This window comes from Nelusetta ayraudi, unplaced genomic scaffold (assembly GCF_046127955.1).
Source record: "Nelusetta ayraudi isolate G7.1 ecotype Tasmania unplaced genomic scaffold, CSIRO-AGI_Nayr_v1 ptg000020l, whole genome shotgun sequence".
Taxonomy (NCBI): Eukaryota; Metazoa; Chordata; class Actinopteri; order Tetraodontiformes; family Monacanthidae; genus Nelusetta; species Nelusetta ayraudi.
Genome location: NW_027466070.1, coordinates 2405281 through 2431545, shown reverse-complemented (window position 1 = coordinate 2431545; position 26265 = coordinate 2405281). Strand labels below are relative to the sequence as shown.

The following is a 26265-nucleotide window of genomic DNA, read 5'->3' as shown; positions in this document are numbered from 1 at the left end:
CTGCCTTCAAATGACTATTTTCTGATGTCGGGATGGCGTGTGAGTCCCGGCCGCACGGACGGTGCGACCGGGGAGTCCAATCATGGTAATACCGGCAGTAAAACACCGTGGTTATGGAAGCCGTGGTCGCCATAGTAATGACAGGAGCTCTGAGGAAACTCGCAAAGGCTTTTTATGAAACCGCAACCGAAAAAAAAGGAAAAAAATGAAGGCAACAGAAGAGAAGAAACGTGGTCACGGAGAAGTCACGGAAGGTGCGAGCACTGTCGCACTTCATTACACTGTACGTCTTTGCTTTCGTTGTGTTCCTCAGTCCATCTCAGCACAACTCCAACCAGACACCCTGCTCTGGTCTTTCCCTGACAGTTTCATCCTGCCCAATTGTATATTCATTAACTGCACCCTAAATAATGGTTTATGTCAGGTATTACTGTCTTCCTGTTGTATTTGTTTCAGTAGCACTGTATTGACTCCTATTGTCTCCTATTTAGTGTCATTGTCTGCCGGTTTACTCTGCCCCTGTTTTTACATACTATAACCCTTGTGTCCTTTTTGTGTGTTTTTTATTCTGGTTCTTAGCATCAGGCCAGAGAACTGCGGTTGGAAATTAGCCTCTGGCCTCAGGCACATTGACAGGAACGGAAATGAATGTGCATTTTCCTCTTCAAATAAAACAAAATAAAATAAAAAAATAACAAAGAGCAGCAAAGCCCTCAAAGAAATACCAAGTGCTCGTGCATCGGAATTTAATTGAAGCTATAAATTTAGTACTTTGCGCTTCTCACCCTCTGCTGTTTTCTGGACGTCCCACCAGTAAATCAGCAGCGTGTGCAGGATGCAGGAGCCTGACGCGGCCAACAGGCACCAGGCAATCGAGGACAATCTGACACTGGGAGTTAAGACTGTGTGTTCAGTGGAAACAAGGTAGGTCGGCAAAGACAGTACACGTCAAGTGCACTTCAAACACACACACACACACACACAGAAAGAGAACATACCAACTCCACACAGGAAGCCCTGCAGACCCAGAACAGCGTAATCAAGTGTGCAACAGAGAGTTTGAGTGTGTTTGTGTGTGTTTGTGTTTGTTTTTGTTCATTTGTTCACTAATTTAGCTCCAGTTTTGACCTCCTGCTGTTTTCAACAACTAAACTGTGAGTGCGGTGGAGGGCGCCGCACCAGTGGCTCAGCCTGACGGGGCTCCTGGTTGGACTGTGCGGGCAGAGAGGGTGAGGAGGGATTACGCTGCCGCTACGAGCCCACTGAACTGAGTGGCTGAGGGTGCGCTTTTCTTTTTCTTTTTTCTTTTTTTTTTTTGATTGGCCACACAGCGTTTCTAAAGGGATGTGGGCGCTTTTTTTGAGCACTTTTTTTGTTCAGCGCTGGACCTGACCTTTATCTCCCGAAACAAAGACGAGAACGCAGAGCAGAGCACGCAAAAGATTGAGATAACGGTGGCGGCAACAGGAACAAGTTCAGGGATTTAGCACAATGAGAGCGGGAGGGAGGGAGGGAGAGAGAGAAAGAGGGAGAGGGAGACAGAGTGAGGGAGGGAGAGGGAGGGAGAGAGAGAGAGAAAGAGAGAGAGAGAGTGAGACAGAGAGAGAGAGAGTTGAGGGCCATTAACCAAAAAAAACTGCAGTTGTGTCAAAGTTTGGCAAATGTCTTCTCTGACTCAAAACATGGTGCTCTAAAATAACGATTCATGGAGGGATTCGAGAGAGAGAATCGATTTTGATGAACAAATAAAACGTCTTCAGTTTTCTGTCGTTCCCCTGCCAACTCCTGGATCCGCTCCCGCCTTGAGAGTTTGTCTACGTGGGAGTCTGGCCGGGGCGTGGCTTCCTGCCTCCAGCCGCACCTGGGCGCCGGCCGCTCACGTCTGCAGTCGTCTTATCTCGAGCCGGACGACGGCGGCGGCCTGCCGCTGCTCAGTCAGGCACCGCCGGCCGCTCCTGTCCCCAGCCTTGTCTGCGTCACAGACTTGATGCATTTTCCCCCCCCAAAAAAACTGTCATCAGCATCGGTCACCACAGCTGCCACTGTGTGCTAAACATAATCCAGCCAAGGTGAGAAAGATATTCCTAAGAATGGCCCTGCAGACATGTGCTGTTGCATTTAAGAGTTAAATAAAGTGGCGAGAGTTTGTCTAGAAAAAGTGAACAGAAACAGAGATGTGGGACGAGACTGAAAGCTTCACACGGGTGACAGCGACGGAACTTTGGAACGCAAATACGCAGCAGAGCGGCAGGCAACGTGCTCCACGCGTTTCTGGGCTTCAATGGAAACCTTGTGACAGTTTTTACAGTATGCTCACATATATATATATACATATATATTGCTCATATATATACTGTATATACATATAATATATATATATTGCTTCAGGGGCAACATTTGCTTGCCGATTTTAATTCCTCATGTGGTGCTTTAGCATATGAAGTTACCGCTAACAGCTAACAGCTCTGCTGGCCCTAAAGCCCAGGAGGGACTTAAACTGGTCAAACTGGATGGGCACATGTATCAGTGACATTTGTCCAGTATCCAGTGAGTCACTTACATCTCGGCTGCTACTTGATATGGACATTTGATGAGACATGTTCCATTTCCAGCGGGGGTTAAAAGCGAGTTGTTAGTGCCGGTGGCGCCACAGCGCCGAAAACCAGGACAGCTTTCAAAACAGGTGTATTTGGTAACACAAAGGACTGTAAAAATAAGTCTATCACCATTTAATTAAAAAAAAAAAAAAAAAAAAAAGTGCACTTCTGTGTGCTGTTAATAAAAACAGCATTTGGCTTGAATTGAATTAGAGACAGCTGCAGGTAATTCAAATTGTCAACAGGGCTTTTTTGTTTTCCTTAAAATGCAATATTTCTTTAGGAGAAAGACTTTCTATCCATCCATCCATTTTCAATACCCGCTTAATCCTCAGGGTCAGGGGGTCTGCTGGAGCCTCTCCCAGCTGTCACAGGGCGAAAGCAGGGTGACACCCTGGACAAATCGCCAGTTCATCGCACGGCCACATGGAGACAAACAACCATTCGCGCACACACACACACACATACGGACAATTTGGAGCTCCCGATGGGCCTCACATGCATGTTTTTGGAGTGTGGGAGGAAGAACCGGGAGAACCCGGAGAACCCAGAGAGCACCCACGCAGACACACAGGGAGAACGCGCAAACTCAACACAGAAAGGCCCCAGGCCCGGAATCGAACCCACAACCCTCTTGACACATATCTGTTTGTTGATTCTTCACTTGCTTTTTAATGGTAACATCACCTCATCTAAAAAGAAATGAGAGAAATCTTAGCAGCAGATAGTTGTTTAAACCAGACAGGGTTGGACGGACACAGGCAACCATAGCTCAGTAAACATGTTTACATGTGAGTTACACACATCCCTGCTATCAGCTTGCACATGATCAGGAGCGCGGCTGGAAATAGGCACGCACCAGTTCCAGTCATGACCCTGGAATGTCGAGAGCGGCATGCGCGGGTAGGCGTGACGGGGGGGGGGGCGGGGCTAAGACGGCAGTTATCGCTCGGACCAACATAGCAGGCAGAGACGTTTCAATTAGTGTTCGTACTTTGAGTTTACGCACGCACTGTTACCGCACTGGTAACAGTGCGTGCCGCCGTCAAACGGCTGCTAGCGGGGGACCGCAGTGTCCCAGCGCTGGCCTGTTTACCAGCCCTGCTATCGCAAAAAGCAGACAGACAGACAGACAGACAGACAGACAGACAGACAGAACTTTGGAACGGCGGCACAGAGGGAGACAGTCTGTGTCTGGAACACTGCAGAGCCCAGCGACAGCATGTGTAGCCCCCTGTTATCCAGTCCCAAGTCTTCGCCTCACTGCAGTCGGCCTCACAATGATGCGATTCACCACGAAGGACGAGAAAATAAATTTCACATTGGAGAGACGGCTCTTCTGCAGGAGGACGTGTGACGATTTTCTCATCTCTTCAGCCTTCAAGTGAAATGGCTTTGAGCTCGTGGGTTTTATTAGTATGTAATATGTCTGAAAGTTTTTAAAGATATGGCTCTCCAAATTACAATACCAACGTGATAACTGAGCGTGTTCTAGATGTGCTTAAAGTGCAGAGCAGATTAAGCAGTGATTTTCAGCCTGGCCTCTATTCCTGAGACAGCTTAAATCCGTCTTTGCCTTTTATTGCTCATCCACGGCAAAAGATTTTCTCCTTTATCACTGGAACTAAAGCAGAGCCAGCTGGTGGTGGTGGTGGTGGTGGTGGTGGTGGGGACCATAGTGTCATAGATTTCATAATTACAACAAATCAAGTCGCTTGCCTTGATGTTGCTTGTTGGGCGGACATCTCAACAAGGATTGGTTCGCAGGATTATCTTGAAAAGATAAATAATCACTTGTGAATGAAATCTTCAGATAAGGATGAAGAGGGGGTGGAGAGCCGCCCCCCCCCCCCCTCGACGTGGAAGCCAGCAGACATGTGAGAGGAGCGCAGGGAGGGGAGGAATGTGTCGGGAGAGTGCGGCATGACAGCTCTGCAAGAACCCAGCTCACAATATCTCTGTTCTGGAAGGTAAGGCTCCCTGATGCAAAGCTGCAAATGGGACAAATGGGGAAAGTTTGGTACGCCACGGAACACCTATTGAACTTTAGGTCGTCTATTCAGTAAATGACTGAATAGACGAATAAATCTGCAATACCGCCCGCAGCAAGAGGCAACAAAACAACGACAAAGCACGCAGAACTGCGACGCCTCTGCCGTGCCAGAGGCCCTTCAAGTCAAAGATGACATTAAGAAGAAAAAACAGGCTCATTTTACAGAAATCCACCAAGACACTTGTCCTCGACCTTCAGTGAGTGAGCGGCCCGGGGGTGGAGCGGCCCAGGGGCGGAGCATCCCGGCGAAAGGTGAGCGACGGCAAAGCAGTCGAACAAAGCAGTGACGCTTCCTGAGAGGTCGCCAAACCCACCGAAGTCCCATCACATCGCATAGTGGTTTTTCAATCTTTGAAGTGAAAGGTCAAGAACACTGGCCTATCATGTGGTCGGTCACATGACCCGTGCAGAGCTGCTGGTGCTGCTGCTGCTGCTGCTGGTGCTGCTGCTGCATGTTTCTATGGTCGGGGGACGTTTTCCTTCTCCTTCACTCATGGCAACCGAATAAAAAGTCCAGGAGTGATTCAGAGCGACTCCCCCGCAGGTTGATGTGCAGGAAGTAAAACTATTTTCTTTCGTTTTTTTTCTCATTGTCAGACAGAGAGTCGGCCCCGGTGCGCGGCAAGTGTTTGTCGCTGACGTCAGTCGCTAAAAGGCAATAAGTAAAGATGTGAGGTCGGCGCTGCACGCAGAGAAAGGCACGGGGGGTGGGGGGGGACTTGTTCTTTTTCAACGTCAGGGGCGTTCTGCAGGGCTGGAAAACACAAGCCGGTCTTAATGCGGAGGCAAAAAGAAAAAACAAGAGACTCACTGTTCGTTGACGACAAAGATGCAGTTGTCTTGCGAGGGTGAGCCCGAGACAGGATGCTTGCAGGTTACCTTCCGCTCATTGTGACTGGAGAGAGACAGAGAGGGAGAGACAAGCTGTCATTCAATCACTCAACACTGGTATTGTGTGTGTGTGTGTGTGTGTGTGTGTGTGTGTGTGTGTGTGTGTGTGTGTGTGTGTGTGTGTGTGCGTGTCTTCACACATACTAGCGGTAAATCTTTCAATTATTTTTGCTAAACAAACTTGTGCACTCGTGTGTTTAAACACTGCAGCCGCTGCGGCAGAAACATGCAAATGCAGACGATGCAGATGACTTGAAAAGCTGCGTTTCAGGATCCTTGACACCAAATCTGGAACTCATCACGCCCCACAAAAATTTAGAGAAAAAAACAAAACACAATTTGGAAAAAAAAAACAAAAAACGACCAGCTTCAGCGCAACAAGGCCGAGGACCGCAACTATAAAAGCGCTATATCGGGGATGGCGGGAAGTACGGCGCTGTGAAAAACAGCATTTAAAAAAAAAAAAAAATCCAGTTCAGCCGTACGTGACAGAGCGTCGACGGACAGAACTCAGGAAAAAAAAACGCCTGGGCAGCTGCATCTGTACACTCGCTGAGAGTATGATGACCCGAGCGGCTCCGCCCACACAGTCACTTCAACGCTAACGCGATCAGAAACCCTGGACACAGACCACACGGTCCCTGTGGGGGCGGAGCCAACTGGGGCCTCTTTCTGGGAAACGTCAGTGTGGTCAGAGTCAGGTGTTTCGACCTGAGCTGCAAGTCACATATTACTGCCACACACACACACACACACACACACACACACACACACACACACACACACACACACACACACATACACACACAGAAACTAGGTTTTTCCTCCTGTAGCATCAATACAAGTGGAGCCGCTGTGATTAATTCTTCATTTAAAAAACATATCCCAGTTCCAGCAGCTCGGGTGGCGATAAACTGATATTTTCTCTTGGTTTCGCCGCAGGCGCAGGCACAACAGTGGGAGTAACTCCAGCCAGCGTCAAATATATGGACGAGGGCAGAAATCAAACACCGCTTTCAAAAAGCTGCTACTTCCTCCCAGCAGCTCGGCTGCTTTTCCACATTTTTTGGGGAGAAACTACATCTGCTGCTCTACAAACAGAAGGGAGCCGGGACCGAGTCTCCGAGCCCCCAAAAATAACAATTTTTTAAACACGGGGTACTCTCTCGCTGGAGCGAGCGAACACAGAGCCCGAGCCCGGGTGTTTAGTTTCAGTCCCGTCTCCGGCGCGCTGCTCTGTAATTACTGGAGGCACTGTTGGCAGCGCAGCCGTCCGTGCGGTCGGAGGGGGCAGACCGACGGCACCGTTTTTCCTTGGTATCCCTTCACACATGGCCGTGCTGCTCCACACGCTGACCGGCGGGCTGGCTGGCGAAGGACTCCTCGGGAGGGAGGCGTTTGGAAGATGTTTATGCACAGAAAGCGAGATGGCAGAATGTTATAGGACGTAAGGATGGGCCAGCCACATCTGACGCTAAATATATCTCCGCTTGACACCCTTTCAAATACCAAACCCCATGGGGAGCATCTGGGACGGGGAAAAAAAAGGTGACTTTATATAAAACTGAGCCGTTTCGTTGACTTTAGTGGGTTTTTGATAGTGTTTATTTAAGTGCCTTCATGATGAAATGTCTATTTATAGTCGCTGGGTAACTACTTTGAACTGAAGAAGCCGGCGTTGGACAGTTTGTCAATGGGACAAACAAACAAAAAAAGCCTTGCTGCACAAGATGTGGAGACGATTTGAAGTGCGGCGCTTCAACTTTGAAGGAAGGAAACTGAGAGAACGCAACACGTTCCCAGCGAGCGGGTCTGCGCTGCTGCAGCAAAACGATCCTCGTGGTTACGTTCGCTATAAATTATGCACAGAAACAATGTCCTCAAGCGCTGGAGACGGCAGAATTTCAGTGTGTAATGCTCTCTCAATGAAAAACAATTAGAGCCCAGCACCGCCTGCCAAGAGCTGCAGTTCACCGTCCGGCCACTCGTCTGGTCTGGAGCCGCTTTCCCTCCTGTTAGTTTATCTGGGAGCAGATCAATTCAGCCTCCCGAATCAGCCTGCGAGACGCAAGTCCAAGCTTCTCCTTCCAAACAGCACTGAACGGGGGTTCTTTTTTAGAAGGGCCTCAAAGTTTTCACATGTGCAGACCCACACGTGTGCAAGGTCAGTCTTTTTATGAGTTGGGTGGGTGTGTGCGTGTGTGTGTGTGCGTGTGTGTGTGTGTTAGTGACATCTAAGACTTTGTGCACCTCTGTGGACGGGAAGCTATTTGAGCAGGTCTTAAACATTCCAAACAGGACCCGCTAAAGTATGAGACGATGGTGAACACTTAAAATTCAGTGGAAGCCACAGAAGCTGGCAGTCGTATGCAAAACTGTACAGCAAAAAGTTTTTAGGATCTCAGTTATACAAAGAAGTCCTTTGTACAACCAACAAAAAAGCCACAAGACAATCGATGTCTGTGTCAACTATGATATATAAAATATAGAGCAGAGCAAAAGTGAGTGAAAAGCCAACATGGCACCTTTTTCAGTTTGTTGCCATCAAACACTAATGGCAAAACAGGACACAATAACAGTGGGCGAACGCCTTGGATTTTTCAAGTTGTTGTTCAATCAGGACCAAGCGAAGCCGCGCCGCCCTTCCCCCCCCCCCGCGTCAAACTGTTTTAAATACACCACCGCCTGCTAATCTTAGCTTACACACCACTTAGAAATGGTCACACATGCTGCGGAGGATGTGGTTTGTGGTCACCACAATCAAGACTCAGTGAACATGAAATCACTGGGGGTCGGCCGCACAGCAAGTCTGAGGGAACAGCGACTTTTTCACTTCAGCCGGCACCAAAACTTTGTTTGCTTTCGTTTTGGGCTCAGGACTTCTCGTTTTTCGGGAGACGCTTCTGGCCCGGCGGTGGTGTTGCTTTATCGGGCGGGGATGGGCGAAGGGCACGGGGAGGTCCCTCGCCTCTTGACCTCAGATGTGCAAAAGTAAGCGACTGGGAGCGGCTCTGGGGGCCGACCACCCTGTAGCGGGGAGGGCCGGCCAGCCTTCCGGATTCTGGACCGTCCTGTCCACTGCAATTACCAGTGAGCCGCCGTAATGAAGCGCTTAAGGGGCTGAGGAGGGTCAACACTCCGCAGGCTTAGCTTTTATTGTTCTGGGGGGTGGTGGTGGGGGGGTCTTTGATCCTTTCCTTCCATTCTGCCCGGGCTTGACCACAAACAGGCTCCGGGACGCGGCGATGTTTACGTTCAACAGAAGTTGGAAAAGGTTGCCACGTGTTTCGACAACATCTCGTTGGCGCTGGACGCCAGAATGTGGGGTCCGTCCACTGGAAGCTGAAACTACAGACCAGGCTTGAACCCCGTTTTTACCTGGCAAAAAAAAAGGCTCATTTACTGGCTTTAAAAAATATCCCACTCCTGTGGAAACAGTCACAGATGCAAAGGGGAAAACTTTTGGTACCTAGACCTGAATTCCCAGTCCTTTTGCTGAGCAGTATTTTTTTTTGACCCCACACGAAACCAAGGAGGATTGGCCAGCTAGCTGGATGATGTGCAGGCTGCGTACACACAATACGTAGCTAGCAGCAGGAAGTGACCCCATCAATTCCGCGCCGGCATGCATTCCAAATGTTTTTTGTCACATGACTTACATTACATTGATAAATGTGTTTGTTTTCAGAAAAAAAAAACCACATTATCCGCAACAGACGAGCAGGTTCCATGGCGCTCAGGGAGCAAAACAATGTTGAAGGAAAACAACACACCACGCCTCGACTCGTCGGCCCGCTTTTTCCTCGACTCGTTGCGGTTACCGTTGCTTCTCGCGCGAGTTTCAAGCGCTGCCCCGCAAAAATAGACCAAAGTGAGTTCCAGGAAATTTGCCAGCTACGAGAGCATGTGGAAACGGCTGCCCCACTCAGAATTCCAGCAATTTTGCACATTTTTTTTAGGCGGCAAATCACAGGCATTGTAGTGAAAACTTCTCTCTTCTCGTCTTTGAAGTTAAAGTCTTCTCTCCGTGGAAGTCGTGGTTTTGTAGCTATATCACTTGTGGAAGCATCCACGCAGCGGGGACGAAACTTAGTTTGGACACTTTTAATTGATGTATGATGTCTAATTTAGTTATTTGACAATTTACTGAATCCACAGCGGATAAAAGAGAATTTAAACGAGGCACATGTACGGTCTGTTGCTGTATTGCAGCCTGTTTATGACTTCACAACATACCTCAGATTCTCACACTACGTCTATAAATACCCGGTGTCAGGTTGCACTTTTCATTATTTCTGAATGAGTGCCTCTCAGACACCTTCCTGGGCACAGTGCTGTAAATCAGCCAACGGTGTCCAGGTAAGCGCAGTAAAGCCTTGTAATCTCCTTTCCAGTGCATCTGATCTGAAGGTATTTAATCCACGCTTTTGCAGATTCTTAATTCGCCGTCTGTACAGTAGCTTAAAACCTTTTCAAGGGACAATGCCGAGCGTAAGCCCACACGAGACGCGGCAGTCTTGCGGTAGTGATAACATGCCATTCTATTGAAAGCAGACTGCAGGCTGCACGTCAGCTCAGGCCCCGTTGGACCGAGTCCATGTTGCGTATCTGAACAAGTCACATTTCATTCACCTGGCATTTAAAAACCAACTCTGCGTTCAGAGCATCACCGGGACGAGCAGCGTCCTCCCAGATCGCACGCCTTGTCCGGTTGGCAACGCTTCCGGGACTTTTTCAACAAATCCAACGGCAAATCACCTAATTCGGGCCTTTTAATGGTAATTAATCTCGTTAATGCTCATAAATCTAATCCTATTACACGGGAAAGGACTCAGATGTAACGTTGGATAGGGCGAGCGTGCACTGATTACTGCGTTCACATTGTCAGGCGACTACTTTTAACAGGCATTTAACAAGGTTTTGGCTCTCGTGGCAGAGCTCCCCAGTACCACATGGACATTGACTGGAGCCATGAATAGCCCTTCTCACAAAAGACTGCGCTGAATAAGCAGAATAGTTACTCTGTGATTGGACATGCAGAGGGCAGCAGTAGGAAAATACAAAAAAAACAAAAAAAAAAGAGGACAAAATAGGAGCTTTGCGGACTCCGAGAGGCCGCAGGAAAAGCCCCGCGGACCAATTGAGCCGTGTGCTATTGCAAATAGCAAAGTGTGGGCTGAGAAACGTCTGAAAATATATAAATACCTAATATGGGTAGAAAGTAGCGCAAACATGATCTCTGCAGAGAGGCAAGACGGATCGTCCACCCTGCAGAGGTTCAATTTCAAAAGCTTTGACTTTAACCTTCACCCTTTTTTATTTAACACACAGACAGCAGCTGCCCATTAGGGCAACAAATCAGATTTTTTTTTTTTACCCCCGCAAACAATTCAATTAGCAGCCCCCTCAATGCAGCTGCGGCTGTGTGCATAGTGCGTCAAGGTGACACAGATCATGGATCATCTCAGCAGCGCTCAGAGCCACGGAAACGAGTGGGCCGTTTGAAAGAAGTGAAATTTGGTATCTTACAGAGAGTTGAGGAAGTTGCTGGGGAGGGAACGCGGCAGCGAAGTGCAGTCATGGAAAAGCGGGCGACTCCGCTGCCCTCCTGACCGACGGCGGTCACACTGCAGCTGTTCCTCATCTGACAAAAGGCACCGCGGCTACCTCAAGAGTCTATTTGTGAAAGGCAAAGTAGAAACGCTGCATTAGCGAGTCACCCAGAGTTTCCAACTTCAGCCCTAATAACCATTGAGTGGTTAATTTCAGGCTTCGTTTGAGAAAACAGCAGGCCAGCCCTTGATGTGGCATTCACGCTAGATAAAATCCATGACAGGGACCCAGAGGCAGTCGTGTACTGTAAAGGGGGAGGATGTTTGTTTACCATTTCCTATAAGCGGGACAGAAACCACGTCCAGGCAAGCAGTAGACAGGCTGATCAACAGCGGGTCAAAGAGACGAAGTGTGGCAACCCCAACAGGACTGCAATCAAGGTCAACTCCTTAAAGGCAGAGACGGGCTGAGGAGAATATATAACCGGACTGTTGTTTGATATTTTTATTTATAGATGAGCTATAGACCAATAATGTTTTCTTTTTTTTTTTTTATTATACTGCACGAATACAAAAACTGAACCGAAGTGGGAAGTAAAACATGGTTTCGGGCTATCATTCCTCTTTTCATTACCCGGAGGCCTGGAGAGGCCAATAACCCTGGAAGCAGAGCGCAAAATTCAACATGTCTCCAAACAGAGCGCTGATTAGATATGACCAAGTGCGATGCCCTCTACCGAGCCAATCTTACATAACACGGATTCCTGCTGCCATCTCGCAACATAAACACTTGGCAATCTACCGATTTTGTGTGTAAAATGCATCAGAAATGGCTCCAACCTTCCTGACCATGTTTCGAGAAAAGCACAAGTGCTTAGAAGCGCAGGCTACATGTGACAAGCGCTGAATTTGCTTCATGTGAAACATGACACCGAGGGTCTTTTTTTTCCTTTTTTTTAAAAATGTGAAACAAATGCGGCTCCACCCTTCTCTTCCCTTGATGTCTTGTGCTCAGTGAGGTCTGGTGCTGGTCCAGCAGTCAATAACAGGGCATGCGTTTATATCCATTACTACGGACTTGCTCTTTAATCACAACACTGTATTTACAATATGCTTGGACCGCTTGCTAGCCTCGTTTCGCTTGAACTTAACAGCCTATGGCGACCGGACTGTCCCCGCGTTGTCTGGTCGCTGAGGTTGATAACACTGATTGGATCGTTAGATAGGCTGGTGGAATGGTTTCCCCTAACAGATATTAGTCTGTGAGTGTGACATCGGTTGGCAACGAACTGGAGTGCTTGCTGCGCTGCCAGCTGAGAGCACCACAAATAAAATGCTGGTGAAAAAAAAAAGAATTCTGCTGAAATATCATCAATACGCGAGCAACTCACTGGGTAATGAGGAACAGGCTAAACTGCTCTGCATGTCTGTGAATACAGACATAAACAAAAGATCATAACACAAACACGGGAAAAAAAAAATAAATGCTGGAGCTGGTGGTTTGGATTCAATGCACCGGTTATTACAGAGAGAACCGCGTACAGTGGGTCACTCCACATGAGAGGCAGTGAGGGATAATATAATGATGGTTTAACTGTCAGTGACTAACAAATTCAAGCTTTTAACACGTCATCCAATCTAATGTTACAGCAAAAAGTGAGGGGAGGGCTCTAGTTTCAGCTGATGACAATAACAACACTGGACTAATTCAGACGCAAATGCGTTTAACAGCGCGTTTGGATTGGTTCGAGTACAAACTGACAATCACTTTGAACCAATATTTGGACTCTTTAATTTAACAGACAGAAAGTAAACACTAAAGTCTGGGCGTTTTGGTTCTGTTTTCATACAGCAGAAAGTCTACTTGTGCATAAATAAGCCATAAGCTACTTCTCAAACTCAAAACTAGAAAAAAAAAATAATAATAATAATAATAATAATAATAAACACAGGTTTGCGCTGCAAATCCAATGTAAATGTGGCCACGAGGTGCTGGCACAACCTATACACATCAATTTATACTCAAACATTAAAAAAAAAAAAAAAAAACAATAATCACAGTAATATGATTATCGCGGAGAGCAATAAAACCGCAATATGCCATAATTTTGGACAAGTGGGCGCAGGAAAGGAGAGCAAATCTGAAAACCCCGAGCTAACCTCGCCACAACAAAGGTAGGGCGGCTTGACAAATGATGACACAGTCCAATGTGGATGACTGCGCTCGCAACGTATAGAGCCTATAGACCGGGAGGGAACAACGGGGCGAGCAGGCTGCATCTGCACCACGGCGGGCGACCAGGCGAGCCGCATTTAAATGGCCATTTCGATTGCATCAGCCCCGATTAAAGAAAATACACACACACACGCATGCACGCCAAATGCGTGCGCCACCAGCGTAATGACCGGATTCAACGTATGCGATACGCAACAATGGCCCCGCAGGTTGTTACTTACAATGAGAGGCTCCCGTAAATGTCCGGCCGCTGGAACAATCGCTCTGAGGGCAACACGGGCGAGGAGGCACGAGCGGGAGAAATAATAACAACACGCGCACGCGACGGGTGGGTTTATCCCGGATGCACGCCTCTGTTAATTTGTGTTTTCTTCTTTAAAAGAAAAAAGAAAAAAAGCTGTAGAATCTCTCCACTTTCGAGACGCGTGCGTTCTTGCTTAAATGCGCACGCTCCCTCTCTCTGTCTCTCTCCCCTTCTCTCTCTCTCTCTCTCTCTCTCTCTCTCTCCCTCTCTGCGGCGCTGCTGCTGCTGCTGCTGCTGCTACTGCTACTGCTGCTCACACGACCGAAGCCTCGCGCGGACTGCTGCCGCGCGGCGTGCCGCCCGCAGGAGAGGCGCTGAAACCCGAGAGGCGGTGACGTCACGGTTCCGGATGTAAAGAAAGGCAAGGTGGCCAGTGGCGCGCACCACTATCCCCTCCCAGCTCCGCGAGCATGAGGGCAGGCACGGCGAGGGGTGGAGGGGAGGGTGGGTGTGTGTGCGTGCGTGCGCGCGGTTGGGGGCTACAGGGGGCGGTCCCTGAACTGAGCAGAGCAGTGCGCAGCACGGGGAAGGCAGCGGTATCGCCAAGGTGTCATGACACGGAATTTAATCAGGGAAGTGACTAATAACCTCCCACGCACACCACCGGACTTGTGCAGTGTCGAGGCAGGGGGGGTATTGAAAGCCCCGTATGTCACATGGAACAGAGAACACACAGGTTTGTTTGACGTGCGTGAGGATGTGAAAAGTCACTCGACACTAAAGCCCGTTCATCCTCATTTCATATGAAATAATCATAAGGTCCACAAGAAAAGGGGGGCAGCCATATTGCGTTCCCGCCTTCCTACGGTGGCCCGGAGCGTGGACCAATCCCCCGGAGGCTCGGTGACATCACCGCGACATCAGAGCTGGAGCTGAGATCAGGTGGGACATCAGGAAGGAGGGATTATCGGGCAGAGTGGCCTTCCCCCCACGAGGAATACCTCGATGAGAGACAAGAGTGTTTGCTGAGTGACACCGAAGCCACTTCCTGTCTGCTGGGGGGGGTGAGGGGGGGTCACTCGGTCCCACTGATTTGAGTGTGAATTTGTTTGCGATGGCTGGAGTTCAAACAAAGGCGACTCCACAAGCGGCATAATGCTGTAATTACAAGGACATTTTTGGATTTGTTTTGAAATGTGCTTTCTTGCCACGAGCTGATACTGATTATAGCGCACCGGTGCTTTAAGATGCATCAGCACATGACAAAACACAGAGCGGCTAAATCGCACAGACCAGTGAGCCTCGTTCAACTGTTTGTATCCAATCAAAGCAGGCTTTAAAATACAGTATGTGAGTGACTGCAGATGCATTGAGCCTCATTTAAGTGGGTCTTTTTGTATGTTTACCTCACATGAATGTGGGCAGCTGCGCCTCCCTCATCCCACCCACCCTCGCTCTCTCCCTCCCTCCCTCCCTCATTCTTCAGCAAGTCCTGACAGAGTGGGTATGTTGAAAAAAAACCAAGGATAACTGCAGAGGGCGTCGAACGGCTCATGACCAAAGTATTCTTTGAATCATCCTCCCAGTGTGGTAAGACTGTTGCAAAACACCAGCCACGGTTCAAGGAAACTCACTGTATGTATAATCTAGCTTAGGCGTCTTACTTACTCTTCTTCTTCTTCTTCTTCTTCTTCTTCTTCTTCTTCCTTGGGGCGAAGTGAGAGACGGAGAAGTGAATATCAAGTGGGCGCAGCAGGGCAGCCTGCAGCCACGCACAACAACCTCGGCCTGGAGCGCCGCAGCCAAAACGTCTCGTCCACTCATCAAGCTGCGGAGTGCAGTCAACGGTGCAGGACGGTGCCCTGAGAGAGTCGATGTGGCCAGAGAGGCAGCTTTCCTTCACAGCACCACCTTCTCCGCCCTCGACAAAAAAGGCTGGGGTGCCTATGAGAGGCCCGCAGCCTCCAGAGTCAATTTTGTGATGCAAAAAAAACAAAACAAAAAAACGACACAACGCACTAATGCATTGTTTTTTGGGCTGAAATCCAAGCGAGGAGGCATTACAGATGTCCTGGCCATCAGTAATGTGTTAACTACCCTGACCGGCCATGCCGCATGAATTATGCATTTTGCTTCCATTTTCCAGTGAGGGAGGGCTGAGGGTGTGGGGGGGTGGAGGGGGTGGGGGGGGGGGGTTACAGTCCTTCAGCTCTCCTTGGTCCTCTGAAGAAGAGGCCCTCCCAGGCTGCAGCTCACAGCCAAGGGAAAAGACCACCACCTGGGGTACAGAATGGACACCATCAAGCCGGCAGCACAAAGAGAGGGTGGGTGGCAGCGGGGGAGGGGCCGGGCGGGGCGGGGCTATCTGGAGGAAATGTGATATGGGATTCATTAAAGATTAATCCTGAAGGAGCCAGCGCTCCAACGCCTGCTAAAAGGTGTGTGAGGGGAAAGTCAAAGCAAGCTGTTCAACCATCTGTGTGTGTGTGTGTGTGTGTGTGTGTGTGTGTGTGTGTGTGTGTGTGTGTTGTTTGCCATTTGTATGTATGTATGTGTGTCTTGCCAGAAAAGCGGTTTGGCTGTGTGTGGCTGGAGCATATAGAAAAAAAACAGTTTGACTGATTGATGTAGGGGGAAACTATTGTTCTGGGAATTAAAAGTCCCATGCGATGCCAATTTTCAGATCTTATTTTTCATGCCATACTCCAGAGAAGCCTCGCGTGGCTAATTATCCTAAATAAATAAAAAAAATATATTTTCAGAAAGCAGCATATTTACAAATGATAACAATAATAAAACCTTGGTCTTTGCTTCCCGCTAAAACTGACACTCCACATGATTGGAGGGTGGCAAAAACACTCGGCAGGGGGTGTGGTCAATAACCTTGGAGAGGTCTCCATGCCTTTTGTGACATCACAATGGGATGACTTCTAGAACTGTGCGCTTTAGTGTGCATTTTGTGGTGGAGCTCGCCAAGACGTACAGGATGAAAATACTCTACACTGTGAGCGAAACCACCGGAACAGTTTACCATGGCTTGTTGTTTGGATCTCTGAAAGACAATGAATTACAGTCACAGCATCGCTTCCTGAATGTGAGCGCCTTCCATCCATGAATGTGACCCACGACAATCCGACAATCTGTCCTAATCCTTTCAGTCCCTGTCCGTCACATGGAGGACAACTACCGAATGAAAACTCAATCGCAGCTGCAGAGCTTCCTGGAATCACCGCAGTCATCCTACACATCCTCTGCCGGGCTCACAGCCACACATGCTGCAACTTTAATTGCTCGACACGTTCTACATTTATATTGCTCCGTGGCTAAAAAGTAAGAAGAAAAAAGAAATCTCAAGCAACGAAAAAAAGGAGATTAGCATTTTTCTTTTTTTTTTTTTTGCCTTGAGTGAAACTCAAAGATCACGAACGTCACCTTTTTTTTTCCTTTGAGCTTGAAAAAAAGAAGACAGCCCTCCTCCACTCCTGCAGGCATGCGGTGGGAGTGGGGAGATCCAACTACTGGCCCAAGACGGGAGTACGAGGTACTGAGGTCACGCAAACTCTGTTTTATCTCAACCCAAAGTTTAACAGCCCTCCACTTTATGGACACACACACACAATTAGAGTTTTATAGCGGTGGGCGAGCTGGTTTCTGTAGCTGTTATCGTTGCGGTTTTGGCTCCACCTCAACCTTCAGGCCGTCAACCGCAGAGGCTCTCGTAAAGCACCGACGTGAGGTGGAGAAGACAAACCGCAAAAAAAAAAAAAAAAACGTCTGCGCTGCATCACGTCGGAGATAAACTCAAAGTATGACACAAACAGTTGTGATGCAGACGCAGACCTGCGCGGGGGCGGAGGGACTCATAACAGGAATTGCAATTTCTTCTCTGCTGTGTTTGCGTTGGGTTGTATTGTGAGAACGGCAAGGCCGACGGAGAGGGTGGGGGGAGGGGGGTGGAGGTGGTGGGGGGGAGGGGTCTGTGAATGAATCTGGGATAAGATAAGAAAAGAGGGTTGGTGGAGCGTCTCTGTTCAGCCGCGGCTTCGCTCCGGAGGATTCATCTGGCCCTCCGCTGACAGCTGTGCAGGAGAAGCTTTCAGACTCATTAGCTGCCCACACGCGGTTGGAGGGAGAGAGAGAGAGAGAGAGAGAGAGAGAGCGAGCGAGAGAGAGAGACGGGAAGAGGCGGAGGAGGGAGTCGCTAAGTGTTGGTCCTCTCCCTCCGAGGATCCTCTCCTCCCGCTTGCCCACTCGCTCTCGTCTCCGACTCGTCCCTCCTTCCGCCCACGCTTCTGCTCCCTCTCTCTCTCCCTCCCTCCCTCCCTCACTCTTGTCACTGATTCGCTGGTCCTGCCGCTGTTATCACCGGCTGCAGGTAGAGCGGCGGAAAGACACTGGAGCCGCCGCCCCCGACGGAGACTCGGCTGTAGCTGGTTCTGTTAGCAGCACGAGCTAGTGGGAAAATGGGCTCAATGGGGCCTGTTTCCGCAGTGTGTGCGTGTGTGTGTGTGTGTGTGAGGGTGTGTGCAAGGGGGAGGAGTTATAGCGCTTGACCGATTACGCGTGTGTGTGTGTGTCAAATGGATGTGAAATACAACAATGGGGCTCCCAGGTCGCACACAGAGACACAAAAACACAAAGCTGTTCTGGCACCGCTGGAGTGGGAATTACTCTGCAGAGGTCAAATACATACAATGAATATTAACTGATGGAGAGATGGTGTGCGTGCTGCAACCGTCCTGCTGATTTGCGATGACACACAGACTAAATCAATTAAAATGTACTGACTCGCAGATACTTTGGCTCCACGGCCAAAAAAGAAGGGAAAAAAACATGAAAACATGATTTCCAGAGAACAGAGCAGCGGAGAGGAACGTTTTGAAGCAATTCTTCATCTGTGGGAACGGGCTGTGGGGAATTTAGGAAAACTCAGAGGAAAGTTTTAATCATCTGCATAGCAACAGGGATGAAAGCATTTCTCTCACGCCACATAAATGAACTGCAATCTGTCCCATTACTGTTCTCAATGAAATGCTCCCCTTGTTTATCTGACTGTTCCATCAGAAAGTGCTAGCTAGCTAGCGCAGGCTGCAAACACAGGGCAAAAAATGCTGTTAATATGCGGTTAAGGTTTCTCTTCTCTTTCTTTGCTGTATATGCTAGTAATAGTTTTATTATACTATTTTAGAATTTGTCAAGTTGCTGAAATTATCTATCTCTCCATCTATCTATCTCTCCATCTATCTATCTACTTATCTATAAAAGAAATAGGAAAGATTCTAAAGTGAAAAGCACTTGGTCAGAACATTCAGGGATGTCAGAACAAATCCATCAATGACACAGACAATCTCATGGTGCTGCCAGGCGAGCAGAGAGGCCTCAGCCTAATAGTGCGTTACACCCGCCTGATCGAGCAGGTAAAGGCAAAGATCCACCGCATTGCAGCCACAGTGAACCGTTCAAATCAAAAGGCTGTTTCTAGGATGCGTCTGGTACAAGAGGAAACTTGCAGCCCTGGAAGAACATCAAGATGCAAGTCACAGCAGTTACTAAGCAAAAGACGCGCGAGGGGAACTCCATCTGCAGGTCAGCAGGCAAGAGTTTCGGTGGTGGAAAGGTCAGTGGAGAGGAGTGGGGTGAGGCTGTCTCCCCTCGGCGGCCGGGCTGCAGCTTTGTGCCGCCGACAGTCAACAAATTCCAAGGTTTACAAGTCAAAACTCCAACGGCAGTGCGCTCTAGCGTGAGCCCAACCCCCTCCCACACCGCTCTGCTCTGCTCTGCTCTGCTCTGCTGGCACATGGCTGACTGCTGCTGATCAGGCTCCACTTGGCTTTTTGCAGCATCAGCAGTGGGAAGAGAGGCTCAAACCTCCCGTAATCCCAGAAATATTTATAGGTCTGTCACATCCAGGTCTACACAAATGACGACATCACCCTGTCGACTTAGCGTTTACCAAGCCGGGGCAACCACAGGTTATTAATTTGGTCTGAATAATGCATGACTGAACCAAACACAGGGAGAAAAAAAAAACACTTTGTAAGCGCAGCATCAAACTGCCAGGGCTTCAGGTTTGCAAGCGCGATGAGCAACTTTGTTTTTGGCCCAGCATATAAATGAAGCCAAAGTCTTCTTGCGCATATATTAACGGTGAAGCAGCAACCGACCTCCTCCTCTCCTTCCGCTGGCACTGAACGGCTGCTTTTTCCTGAGGAAAACATTGAATGCAGCTTTTAAAACAGACTCAGCCGCGCAGATTAAATCAAAGCTAGCGATTAATGTGAATGAATTGACACGCACCAGGTGATTAGCACGGTGCAATTCTCAAATGAGCAGCGGCTCAAAGCCGAGACGTGAGACTGGCAATCGCGGCGACGGCACAAGTAGAGTGCGCCATGCAACCAGGTCAAACCCGTGTTAGCGCTATGCTAATGCAATGCAAGCCAAATTGTTCATGTTTGCCACAGTGAACTAAACCCCCCCCCCCAGAGTGCAAGATGGCGGCCCATTCATTTATATGGAGTTGCTCACCCAAGTTTTTGACTTCCACATTAATGGGCGCACAGAGCGCAGTAGTGTCACTTCCCATCATGCCTCTGTAACTCACCTGATGTATTTGGCCAATCAGAACGATCCTGGAGAACGTCACTTACAGACACGTCAGGGCGCAGCCAATCAGAACAAGCCGAGACAGCAGCTCGTACGACATTGTGACGTCATGCTGGAAGTCAACTCTATTCTGGTGATTTTCTGGCCCTTCTCATTTTTTTCAGACCATAACTGAAAAATCTACAATGGAAAGATTTGCTAAGAATCACATTTCAGGTCACAGTCGTCCTGTGAGCCGTTTTAAAGGCATTGTTGTATTGCAGGATTTTTTTTACTGCAGTACCTCGAGTGGCCACTGGGAAAAATCGCCAGTTCGGTAAGCAGTTCTTATGATAAATCCATGACTAAAAACCACAGATTAATAATGACAATAAAAAAAAATGGTATGGAAAGCTGCGCAAAAACTTTCTGCAACGTCTCGCCACAAATTAGCAGGTAACTGGTAACTGGCCGGGGTCAGAGGGTCGCACTGATGTTCAGCTCCCACATCAGGAAGAGGTCCAGCAGCCGCAGGCCTAATGAAACTACCAGGCTTCTGCACTTGGGTGTAATGAACCCTGGAAGAGGGGATTATCTAGGCCACCGTGTTTATGTTATAAGGTCAACAACCGGCATCTAATTAGCAAACAACGGAAGCTTGCGGAACATCTGTGAAAGTGAGGACGGTGATGCTGCACGAAAGAAGGACGTCTCCCACGATGTGGGCACGAAGCTCTGTTGAGACGTCGTCATCTGTTAACCTGCAGGTCATCTTTCCAACACTGGAACATTTCCATTCAGAAGAGTTCTGGCTCGGCAGGACTCTTACGCACGGCCCCGAACAATGACCTTCATCACCAAAGGGAGTCGGCGTAAACTGTCTACTCAACCTTCACTCATTCAAATTCGAATTTTATGGCACTTATTCGGGAGACAAGGCTTAGTGCTCACCACATGCATATGAATGGAGACAATAAAGTGGAAGGTCTGGAGAATCCTTTCAGTCTCAGACTCATTTCCGCCAAAGAAAAAAGTTGAACTTTTGGTAAAACTGCTTTAAAGTTTCAAACAGCGTCTGCTGCCTGCAGATTAAACTGAGCAAGTTAAGAGGGACATCCCCCGACTTCCTGCTGCCTCTGGAGTTTAGCCACGTCATGAATGCATCCAGCCGTCGCCATGAATGCATCCAAATTCCTAACTAGACATATTACAGAATAATCACTGATTAGTTTGTCGGATGAAAACGGTTCAACTTCAGTTCAGAGGGTCGAGGAAATGTTCTCAGACTTCAGGGTTCAGAATTAACTCCAAATACACAATCATAGTTCAAACTGACAACAAAAAAAACAAAACTCACTCTTGTGTGTGGTGCGAACGACGGCACTACACACAATGATTGTGCCCGCACTGTGACGGGCCTGGGGAGAAACTGATGGTAGTAGCAGGGCGGCCTTTTGATCCACTGGCTGGCCGTCAGCACTACTGAGCATGCTCATTAGGTCTGCCACGGGGACTGACTCCTGCTTTGGCCTACTTCTGATAAAACCAATAATGTCATGGAAAGTTTTGTTGCAGCGTGAGCGCGCCAGAGTGCGCCTGCGTGTGTGTGTGTGTGTGTGTGTGTGTGTGTGTGTGTGTGTGTGTGTGTGTGTGTGTGCGTGCGTGCGTGCCCTCCATGAAATCCAATATCGCCAACCACAGCCATGAGGAAATAATAATACCTCCCCCCCCCCTGCTGACGGCTCTTATCGATCCGTCCATCATCCGTGTGGACAATTACAGTGCAGGGATGTCGTGGCGCCGGGGACAAAACTGCAGCTAGAGGACGAGAAAGCCGGCAAGACTGATGAGGACAGCAGCCATTAGGAGTTGCTGTAATGAAACGCAATAAAGAATCTGTTCAGCTCCAGTTGCTTTGGATCTCCGGGCAAAGACCGCGGCGGCGGCAGCAGCAGCAGCAGCAGCAGCAGGGCGAGCAGGGAGACGGGGCAGCACCTCCTCACTCACACGTCACTTCAACTGATTACAGAGAAGTTGACCAACAAAAGTGGGTCAGCCACGAGAGTGAGAGCGCATGCACGGCTCACGTGCAACGCGGCTGCGGGATGACTTGAGGGATAATTTGCACCTGGAAATGAGGGACGGAGGGGGACAAGGAGACTGAACGCAGCGCTCGCAATTACGTCCGTTTGTTTACAGCCGCTCCTTTTCTCTGTTTTTTTGAGATCTTTTTCATCCAAAGGAGGCGTCTGGCAGCGAGCGCGCCTCGGCTCCCGTCCACTGTTAAATATTATCGTCTTCCGTCCACGGGCAAACAAACAGCGCAAGACTAAACAAACACTCCTCCGGCTCCTGATTACAGTTTCTGCCACGTCAAGTGTCATGTAGCACACTGGGGTTAGCCAATGGGCTGCGCGGCCCGCTTCTCCGTGGCACCGCCGGCTCCCGGCTTCACTGTGCAGGGCAGGAGCGCCAGCGTGACATCCTGACGATAGAAGATGAAATGTCGCAGTTTCAACGTAGGTAAAACTGAAACGTATGGAATTTTAAAGTGCGAGGGTAAAAACAAAGACGACTTGTTGTTGACGTGCTAGAAGAACCAAACTCAAAACGCTCTAATAACGGTAGAGTTGCGTTACGCTGCAGATGATCGGAGGAATTCCGGCTTATTCCTGGGGGCAGCTCGCACCACAGGAATGGCACCGCCGAAAATGTTCCTGGGTTTGAAAAGCTGTGACTTGTCAAATGGCAACATACCTTGAAAACAAGTCGCCGTTCCAGTTGCTGCGCTGCACTTCTGCTAGTGTGAAAGAGTTTGGAGAACTGATCAGACTTCAGAGAAGGACAATACTTTACGAGCACAAGTTCCCACGTCAGTAACATCTGAGCAGACACAAAAACAGCCCGAAAATAAACAACTTGTGTCACACTGAATACTGAGGAAGGTTTGATTGGTAACAGGCAGGGAAAAAAAACAACATGATCTCATCAGCGAAGCTAATACAGATCAACAGATGTGCGGAGAGACGCGTCGAACGGGGAAAAAATACACTCTGCACAGCAAATTCTCTCAGACAATGAAAGCAATCACGTCGAAAGCAATTTCTCCACCGAGCCCAACTCCTGCAACACATGAATGCGAAACTAAATGTGACAAAACTTCTATATTCGGAGACTCGGAGTGTTCCATGAAGCCGGGGGGGAAGTTTGAAAACAACGGTTAAGGCAATCCAGCAGATAAACACGAATGGCAAACCTTTAGCCGCAAAATAAAAAATAAGCAGCGAATAAAGCAGAGCGCAAGATCAGGGTCACAACACCACTCTGTTGTCTGTACATGCAGTACAGAGTATTTACAAAATACCGCATCAGTTGTTACTGTGCAGAACTTTTGAAGGCAAGTTTGCACTTTCTGGTTTAAAATGAGATGTTGCAGAAGTCTGACTTTTAAAGTCATCGTTGAGGTTCTTCCATATTTGGCTTTTAGTTGATCATGTTGCACACTCGCTCAATTTTAAAGGTCAACAGCCCATCAGTGAAGGCCCAGGAGTGTGAAATTCTCATTTGCCAGCTCTGCTTACAGAAAGTGAGCGTTAAGACACACAGTGGTGGAAATCTGCACTGCCACCTCCAGCCAGGTGGAGGCTCCACCCCTTTAAGAAGGCCTCATGGCCGTGTGGAAGGTTCGAAAACGTTTTAGTGTGTGTGTGTATGGGAGAGAGGGAGAGAGAGAGAGAGAGAGAGAGAGAGAGCGGAGCAAATTGTTGCAACTGGTCCGCTTTCTCTGTTTTGTTTGCTTATTTTTACTATTCCTATTTCAGAAAATGACCAATCATTACAGCCAGTTGTTGCAGGAAGCTGTAAACACGGGGCTAACTCACCAAAAGGAGCGAGTCAGGCATGAGAAGCGTGACTGCGAGTGGAGCCCTCAGATTAAACCGGAAGGCTCGTGTGCTTCAGTCCCCACTTGACTTTGCCGTATCCTAATTTGACATTCTATTATTACGCGCCACTAATCTATATTTGAAAAAGAGGGCAATCGATGCCACTGTGTGTGAAGGCACAGCTGACAAATTGAGGGCAGCTTTCAGAGTCGGCCAGCTGAGGCGGCAGAGTGACTCAGACCAGTGCCAGTCTGGCTCTGCACGCTGGCGTTCATCTCCTCTTGTCACGTTCGCTCACAATCCTTGTTGATGTCGGCAAATTTCTATGTGCCTTATTCTCATTGCCCGGGGGGGCTGGAGAGATTTTGGCCCTTGTCACGCTCCAAATTTGGAAACCTGACTCATGGGAGAGGACGAGGCCAAGTATTTAGCACTTTTTCAGGGAGTGTCCCATCTGTGGATCCGTTGGTGTTTTTGTAGGTGCAGCTGCATTACTTTAACCCTCCGAGAGAGAGAGAGAGAGAGAGAGAGAGAGAGAGAGAGAGAGAGAGAGAGAGAGAGAGAGAGAGAGAGAGAAGGAGAGACAGGGAGGGGGGAAAAAAACAACAACAAACCACTTCTGTCAGCGCTCGGGATCCGTTGCCTCCGTGAAAACGGCCGCGTCCAGGTTATTTATGATCGGTGTGGGATCGTTTGTCCAAATAATCCTGCTCTGTGAAAACTTTCAGCTGCAGCTACCTCCAGTTTCAGCAGCTGCACGTGTCAGGAGGTCTCGGCAGCAGAGATGATAAGAGTGAAAAACAAAGTGGGGTGAATTGTTTGACGACCCCTAACTGGGCACGAGCAAAAAATAAATAAATGCTTCTTACTTATTCCTTGAAGACAATCCAAACCAAACATTTAAAAAAATAATAATAATAAAAACGACTAAAGTGCTATCTGTGTTGGCCCATGTATGCAGGGCTTTTTGTTTCTCATTCTAACAACATTCAAAGTCTATAATTAAAAAACAGCAGTCATCCTGCTGCTGACCCAAGCGAGTCTCTCGTTTTCCAGGTAAAATATGCATTTATTATATTTTTTATATTTATAGCCTTTTAGCCGGTTTAATGATTCAACAAGCACAACAGAGGGACGAAGGAGAGAGAAAAACAGCAGGGAACAGAAAATATTTTAGTTTGAAAGGAAACACAGAACGATCTGGGAAGTGAAAACACCACACCACATGTCATTAGCACGTGTACTTTTACAGAGAAAGACATCTATCTATCTATATCTATCTATCTATCTATCTATCTATCTATCTATATATATATATATATATATATATATACACATATATATATATATATATATATATAAATATATAATATGTATATATATACATTCATTCATTCATCTTCTATACCCGCTTATTCCTATTCATATATGTATATTAAATCTGCAATTACACCGTCTATTAGATGCAGTAAAGACCTAAATCCAACACTGCCCTCTAATGGCAACAATGAGCAGTTACACTCTACGGTGCAGGGCGTAGGGAGCGTAAGTAACCTGGTTAAATCTTCCAACACACAGTTCAAATACACAGTGGCAGTTATAAACTATTTATTATCTGAATGATAATAATTTGACACAATTGAGCAACAACAGAAATGGATCAAGTTGATATGAGCTTCTAAGATTGGAGCAATATGAGCTGTAAACTATTAGTGTTTAGCTTTAAAAAGACCTGCAAGCAACATCATTTAATTTTATATTCTGGTTCATAAACGTTTATTTATTTCAGGCTGCGTCAATGTACTGCATTGACGCCATCTGCTGACAAATTTAGTCATTACCACTACTCTGCGCCACCAGTAATCACACACACACACACACACACACACACACACACACACACACACACACACACACACACACAGTCAGCTGGGATGCTGCTGCAAATAAACTATTTTGATTAAGGCGGGAAAACATGAGGCTGTGAATTGTTTATGTTGTGGTGACAAAATCAGACAAATATCCCAAAATTGAAAAGATTCAGTTTGCCCACTTCTGTCCTTTAGAGAATACATTTAGACATTAAATGTGGGAATAGTTTTTTTTTCTACACCAGAAACTCTCCCAAAAACAACGCTAAAAAGCTAACACCAGCCCTAAAACACTGTTTGGAGTGCAGCACACAAGTGCAAACTGAATCCTAAGAGACCACATAAAGATTCT

General features: G+C 48.0%; 1 protein-coding gene across 5 annotated transcripts in view; it reads right to left on the bottom strand.

Annotated features, from left to right (window-relative positions):
• Positions 1–26265, bottom strand: part of plekha5 (pleckstrin homology domain containing, family A member 5) — a 70172-nt gene that overhangs the window by 28470 nt on the left and 15437 nt on the right. For 4 of the 5 annotated variants that reach the window (XM_076027409.1, XM_076027410.1, XM_076027411.1 and 1 more), the window contains exon 5: positions 5462–5545. In XM_076027409.1, the coding sequence (XP_075883524.1) occupies positions 5462–5545 (84 nt within the window). Of the gene's footprint in view, positions 1–5461; positions 5546–13550; positions 13919–26265 lie in introns of those variants that run through there. The other variant, XM_076027412.1, reaches the window with a different exon arrangement.